The 7,269-nt window shown below is 35.6% G+C and overlaps 1 protein-coding gene and 2 non-coding genes across 3 annotated transcripts; 1 reads left to right on the top strand and 2 right to left on the bottom strand.

Moving 5' to 3' along the window:
* Nucleotides 1-3,080: 3,080 nt before the first annotated feature.
* On the bottom strand, nucleotides 3,081-5,267 carry LOC120576130 (30S ribosomal protein S4, chloroplastic). The gene has a single exon (XM_039827137.1). It carries the CDS (start codon nucleotides 5,066-5,068, stop codon nucleotides 4,463-4,465), a length of 606 nt encoding a protein of 201 aa, XP_039683071.1. The 5' UTR covers nucleotides 5,069-5,267; the 3' UTR covers nucleotides 3,081-4,462.
* On the top strand, nucleotides 4,149-4,236 carry TRNAS-GGA (transfer RNA serine (anticodon GGA)). The gene has a single exon. It is a non-coding gene; the product is annotated as a tRNA-Ser (tRNA).
* Nucleotides 5,268-5,385: 118 nt separating the features above from the next.
* Nucleotides 5,386-5,458, bottom strand: TRNAT-UGU (transfer RNA threonine (anticodon UGU)). Its single transcript has one exon. It is a non-coding gene; the product is annotated as a tRNA-Thr (tRNA).
* Nucleotides 5,459-7,269: the final 1,811 nt, after the last annotated feature.

Here is a 7,269-nt window from a genome sequence, read left to right as displayed (position 1 = left end):
CACAAGCATTGTTCACTATGTTATCTGCCTTGCAATTTTCACTAAAATAAGCTTTAGTCCATGCTTCCTTTGGCCATTTGTTAAGATACTCCCATGCCTTCTCATTAAGACTCTTCACCCTCTCCATATTGCGGTTGAATTGAGTGGGAGTTGTTGCCCTTGCACACTCCCATACCACTCCTCTCAATTCCTTATCCTTCCATTGTTTTGTGAAGTTCCTCCATAGATGCATCGCACAATATCTATGTGGCACCCCTGACATCACTTCTTGCATGGCTGGAATCAAACCCTGCCAATTTTAACAATTACAAAATCAATATTCCCTGAATTATATCACTATCCATCAAAGTAGTCCATGAATTATACTACTTACTATCAAAATAGTCCCTGAATTATATTTCTAACTATCAAAATAGTCCCTGAATTATATTAATAAATATCAAAATAGTCCCTGCATTATTTTACTTACCATAACATCAGTTCTAAAACTATAACATTTTCAGCTATTACTATACATCATTATGCATGCAAAAAAGGGACATAACATGAATGAGAAAAAGACTAAGATGGTTATTCATACCTTTTGCATGTCTGAGATGAAGTTCCATCCATTATGCTCATAATTTCCAAGATCTTTATGTAGTAATTCCAAAAACCATTTCCAGTTATCTTTATTCTCCACATCCACAATGGCATAAGCAATGACATAAATCTGGTTATTTCCATCTTGTCCCACAGCAGACAAAAGTTGCCCTCCATCTTGTCCCACGCCAGAATCGATGGAGATGATGATGATTTTGGAGGGGCGACAATGGAGAACGTTTTAGCGGGAAGGAGAAGAGTCAAAGATGTTTTTGATGTTTCTGAGTAAAATGTGAAGAAGGAGGAATATGTAATGCAGGGGTAAAATGGGAAAAGCACGAAAAAATTAAATTGAAAAATGAAAAGTGAACTTTTTCCAAATCAATCAAATTCGTCCCTGAACACGTGGCTTCCTTCTTGCCACGCGTACAAGACAGCACAGCATGCAAGGTGACATGTCAGCATGGCTAACGGAGCCCGTTAACGGAGGGACCTTTTTGATGGAGGTCTGATAAATTCAGGGATTAAATTGATATTTCACATAATTGAGGGACGAATTTGGCCGACCCGTGAAAATTCAGGGACTAAATTGATGGTTCACTCGAAATAAAAATAAAAACCTTCCTCCCTTTATTTATGTTGAACTCGTATCCACCCTCTCTTTTCCCTTCATGTTTGTCGTGAATTCGAAAGGAGTCGCACCAATACTACGTGGAGCAAATTAATGGCAACCAATTACCAAACCAAAACGGAACACAATAATAATCGCGACCAAAATAAGCAGCAATATGAAGGAGAAAGAGGAAGAAAAAACACCAATATTTGTTTATCCAGTTCGGTCCAATAATGACCTACTCTAGAGGAGAGAGCAGCTCTCTCCATTCCACTAGTCAAGAGAGTAACTTTACAACAAAAGGAAGCACAAGAATCAGTCTTCAAACCTAATTCTACCTTTTCTTGAATCTCATCTTGTGACCAAGAGACTCTATGATGCGAATCCAATGATGATTCTCCTAAACCTAGAGCTCTTACCAAGAGAAAGCTTAAGAATTCTCTCTAAACCCTAGTTTTAGTGTTAGCTGCAAAACCCTTGCTTTTCACTCTTGCCAAAAACAGAAGAAACAAAAATTTATATATACTGTTGTCCCGCTAAGCCTAGGCGCTGCACCTGGGCACAAAATTCCACGCTTGAGCGCAAACTGGCAGAAGCAAATCTAGTGGTATACGCCTGGGCGGAAAAATACCACACCTAGGCACAAAATGGAGCCGTGAACACTAAACAAAATTCTTCGATTATTTTATGCTAATTTTCAAATCAATCATCACAAATCTCCACCTTGACTTAAAATCAGTAGTAATGTCTATTTATCCATCCGCCACCTAGCTACTTGACCTTGCATTCATCTACAATTTGTAGTCCCACAATATTTGACCTTTACCTCTTCAAACCTCAAAACGTCTTCCGCCTAAAGATCCTTGCACCCAAGTACCCTAGGCTTTTTAGGTAGTTCCACAAGTTCCATGAAAGTTGTATTTAATACAATCGTAATCATAGGATAAATAGAGATGACATTGTTAGAGAATAAGAAATCGAACTTTATAGTTATACGGCATATCAAACAAGTTGCAGGCTTCCTATTCTAATATATATTTAAAAACTTATCAATGCTTACTTTTATCATTCTGGACTTAACTATCAATATCCATATTTTGATTAATTCACAGTTTTATACATTGACACGATCATATTTTTATAAATTCACAATCTTATATCTTCTACCATCCCGCCACATTCAATAATATCTTCGTTGTGCTTGGAAAATTTTCAAACAAAGAGTTTTTGGATTTTCAATGGTTGTATTGGCTATTGGCAGACTCGCGGATGATATATCCTCACATAAGGTATTACCCAATGTTTTGTTAATTTGAATTTTTATGTCTAGTATGACATGATCGTTATCATTGGTTTAATTTCATTAACATTGAAAATTTTGTACATATATATAATTTTCAATGTTTATGAAATTAAATTAAAGATAGCTCATTTCATAATAGACACAAATATTTAAATTAACAAAAAATGCATAGTACCTTATGTAAGGATACATCTTCGTGAGCCTGCCAATAGCCAATACAGGCACTGAAAATCCAATCAAGAAACTCTTGGATGGTGGTCGTGGGGACCGGTTTTGGTTTGATATTGTCTGCAGGGAGATTATGAAGATTGTTGGGTGCTGGGTTGATATTGTGGTGTGGTTTATAGATGAATATTGAAAATGGAGGGGATAATGTGTGTAACTCAAGGCCACTAGCTCTCTACATTTTATCTTCTTTTTGTTTCTTATGTTTCGGTTTCATCTTCTTCTATGTTCTGATATTGATTATTTTATACTCAAAAATTAGGTTAAAGTTTGAAGAAAATGACAAACTGTGAGTTTGGTAAAATGCCAGTAGTGGTTAAGCTTCCGCATAATTTCCTTTAGATTGAGCCGACATCCGTTACGGTCGTCATTCGGTTCAAAGAATCTCCGTTCCAGAACCGTACGTGAGATTTTCATCTCATACGGCTCCTCCTTTATGTGTATAATGATAAACATCCATGGAATCAAATCCAAAAAGATTGCAATATTCTCATTATCAACTTAGCGGGACTAGTATTTTTACACGAAATCTCTAGCCAACCTTCCTGTAAAGGATCTTTTATTAACATCAAGTATGTTATTACTGGATAAATAGTCACTTCAACAATTTCTTTGTCCTCAACGCTGCTAAATTTCCCGGAATTAGTCACTTCAACAGTCTTCGATGGTTATATGGGTATCCAAAATACGAACGAGATGGATGTTTATTGTCCCAACCATTCTAGTTAGTCCCGATCCCCATAAGAAAGGAAGGATTTATTTTTTTTTACAAAGTTTTCTAGTGTTGTTGATTCCTAAGCGTAGTGCTTCTTCCCCATGCCGCCTATTGGTACTAGTGGAGTAGGATTAACCTAACCCCATAGGTATAGGTATAACCTTTCGCTTAATACTATAAACCTAAAATTGAAGCATATGAGGCTGCATTAATCGGAAATACACGACAGAAGGGATTAATTGTTTTATTTCCAAACTTCACCTTCAGCAAGCGTAGGTTTTTTTTTTCAAAATTTTTTTCTTTCTCTAGACTGAGATCGGTAAAAAAAAAAAAAGAATCAAATCGCACCATCTCTGTAATAAGTGAATGCCTCTTTTTCTCCAGAAGTTGTCGGAATTATTCGTAATAAGATATTGGCTACAATGGTAAAGGTCTTATCAATAAAATTTCCATTTATCCGAGATCTAGTCATAGGTAGCAATCCATTCTAAAATTTCATTTTTTATCGCGTGATAAAAGAATCCCCCAAACAAAGGAATTGTACAATACAGTACGAAATAACGTAAAAATGGACTTATTAATCAAATAATTTTATCCTACGGCAGGCCTCGAAGTAAGTTTTTTTTTGTTCGTTTCAATTGATTATGTGCGCCTACCCAAATGGAATATCTATGCCTCACTATTCACTCGAGGGACATAATCATTATGTAGGAGAGATGGCCGAGTGGTTGAAGGCGTAGCACTGGAACTGCTATGTAGGCTTTTTGTTTACCGAGGGTTCGAATCCCTCTCTTTCCGCACCCTTATCAAGTTCATCAATGTTACTGACCTCAATGTTTGCAAATAGATATCATTATTCCAACTTTGATGTGGATTCTCTATTCCTAATTTATTTCTGTTTTCTGTAATAAAAAAAATCGTGGAATAAAGTGGGCAAGGAATAACAAATTTCCTATACCCACCCACGTCTATACATGAATGGGGGGAAATCCTCGGATCAAAATTATTCTTATTTTAATTAGGTTTAAGTCTGACGAGAATAATATTCTACAACCAGCAATTCATTAATTTTCAAACCAACCCATTTACTATCTATTATTTGATTGACTAATCCTTTATATTGGAATGGATCAAGAGTCAAATGGATTGGCAATTTTTCGCGGGGGGCTGATTCAAGAGAATTTTGAATCAGAGTTCTAGATTTTTGTTCATCCTTCGCTGTAATAATATCTTCGGGTTTGCAACGATAACTTGGTATATCTACTATACGACCATTAACTAAAACATGTCTGTGGTTAACTAATTGACGGGCTTGAGGAATAGTCGAAGCCATACCCAATCGAAAAAGTATGTTATCCAAACGCATTTCAAGTAATTGTAGTAAAACTTGACCGGTTGAACCTTTCGCTTTTCCAGCGATACGAACGTATTTAAGCAATTGTCGTTCTGTAAGACCATAATGAAAACGCAATTTTTGTTTTTCTTCTAAACGAATACGATATTGAGACTTTTTACTCGAGCGCGATTGGTTTTTAAGTTCGCTTCCAACTGTAGGCCCTTTACTAGTTAGTCCTGGTAAAGCCCCCAGACGACGTATTTTTTTGAAACGAGGCCCTCTGTAACGTGACATAAACACTCCTTTTTAATTTAAAATGGAAAATCTCATAAAGCTAAATTAAAACTAAACTAAATAACAAAAATGATAAATCAAACGAAATCTACTTAAAGTATTTTACTATAAATAGTATACTACAAAAAAGAACTGGAAAGATTCGATCAGTATCCGAATTTTATTCTATTGTATATCTATCTAAATAAATAGAAAATAAAAAAAGGAGGTTATTTTCTTGATTTGTTCTAGAGAAATAGAACTCCCATTTTTTTCCTAAAATAAAAATAAAAAGAGATTATACCTTATGTCAAAAATGAAAACAAATAGAGAAAAAAAGCCGGCTATCGGAATCGAACCGATGACCATCGCATTACAAATGCGATGCTCTAACCTCTGAGCTAAGCGGGCTCTCATAACACAAATTGTGGATTTATCGGAATTATTTCCTAAACTACTGGGATCTTAGTTATTAATTGTTTTCTATTAGCTCTTCATAACCAAATTACTAAGCTAGAGTACGGTAGGGGCAGAGGGAATTTCCGGTGGAGCGGTGAAATGCGTAGAGATCGGAAGGAACACCAATGGCGAAAGCACTCTGCTGGGCCGACACTGACACTGAGAGACGAAAGCTAGGGGAGCGAATGGGATTAGAGACCCCAGTAGTCCTAGCCGTAAACGATGGATACTAGGTGGCTGTGCGTATCGACCCGTGCAATGCTGTAGCTAACGCGTTAAGTATCCCGCCTGGGAAGTACGTTCGCAAGAATGAAACTCAAAGGAATTGACGGGGGCCCGCACAAGCGGTGGAGCATGTGGTTTAATTCGATGCAAAGCGAAGAACCTTACCAGGGCTTGACATGCCGCGAATCCTCTTGAAAGAGAGCTGCATGGTTGGTGCTCGATGGTCCTAAGTTGTGATGTACTAACACCAAAGGTAAATTAGATGACACTTTTTTGTTGTGAGTTACAAAAGGTACCAACTTAGGGTTTTCCTTTTTGCGTTTTACTTTGGTGGTTGAATCATTCAAAATAAAAAATTAGTTATAACAATTGTATGCGAATAATAATCAACATAATAAAAAAGTATCAATTAAAATATTAACAAGAATAAGTAAACTTATTGATCCTCATTATTGTGGTGATTTGAAATTGGCAACACGAAGTAAGCAAACACAATCATGAAGGACTGCAAGACATAAACTGAAGCGTGACATAGTCGTCGTCTTCAAGGATTTATTCGCTTCCTAAACACATATTCTTCCATGATACAAGAGGTCCTTCGATATAACCCATAAAGGGAAGTTGGAAGAGGAAAATGATTTTTTTTATTGTTTGCTCTGCGTGTATATTTTGTCGGAATTGGATCCTCTTCTGTCTTTTTTGTGCAGTCCGTCTCCTTTTTTGATCAAATGGTTGATTGACTCAACAAAAAACAGCACCAAAGAGAGAAAAAAAGGCGAATGAATGACTTAGAGAACAAAAAGCATGAGACAAATGGTTGGAGAGGATCCAAATCCTATTTTGCTACTGGAAGTGTGTTCCTTGTCTCATTTTAAAGGAAGGGTTGGATTTTTGTTTTGCATACACGTGAAAAAAAATCAACTTTTGAAAGAATCACTCAAGACATAATTATAGGGAGCACTTGCCTAAACACTTTTTTAGGTGAATTTAAGGTTGCCTAAACACTTTTTTAGGTGAATTTAAGGTTGCCTAAACACCTTTTCAAAGACCATTAACCTTTTTATGTTTATACATTAGATTTTTCCTCTTAAATTAGATTTTTTTAGTTTTAGGGTTTTGTTTAAATTTTGATTTTTTTTTTTTTTTTGCTAGAAATGATACAATGTTACATGTAAATGACTTATATTGCTTAATTGTTTAGATGTTTGCATGTTTATGTTGTAGTTATGAGTTTTAGGGTTTATGTATAATTTGCACTCCAACTGTTTGATTTTTATTGATTGTTTAATTTTTTTTGATGTAGATTTGAAACAATGGCTGATTTGTTCGGTGGTTGCATACACTTCAATGATGGAAATTTTATAATAACCGTAGTTCCTACAATAAATTAATAATAATTCGTCACCATTTCATGAACAAAAATTTTATTCGATAAAATTTTTGTTCCACGCCTTGAAAAAATATAATGAGATCAATTCTCATTAGAGTTAAACATAAACTCTTGTTTTAAATTTTCTTGTCACTCGAAGTCCATCGCA

This window comes from Medicago truncatula, chromosome 6 (genome assembly GCF_003473485.1).
Source record: "Medicago truncatula cultivar Jemalong A17 chromosome 6, MtrunA17r5.0-ANR, whole genome shotgun sequence".
NCBI classification, from domain to species: domain Eukaryota; kingdom Viridiplantae; phylum Streptophyta; class Magnoliopsida; order Fabales; family Fabaceae; genus Medicago; species Medicago truncatula.
The sequence above is the reverse complement of the archived record's forward strand: the minus strand, read 5'-3'. Positions and strand labels throughout refer to the sequence as shown.

Bases quoted from the DNA above. Each gene is read 5' to 3' on its own strand.
- LOC120576130 (XM_039827137.1), bottom strand. From the start codon at position 5,068: ATGTCACGTTACAGAGGGCCTCGTTTCAAAAAAATACGTCGTCTGGGG.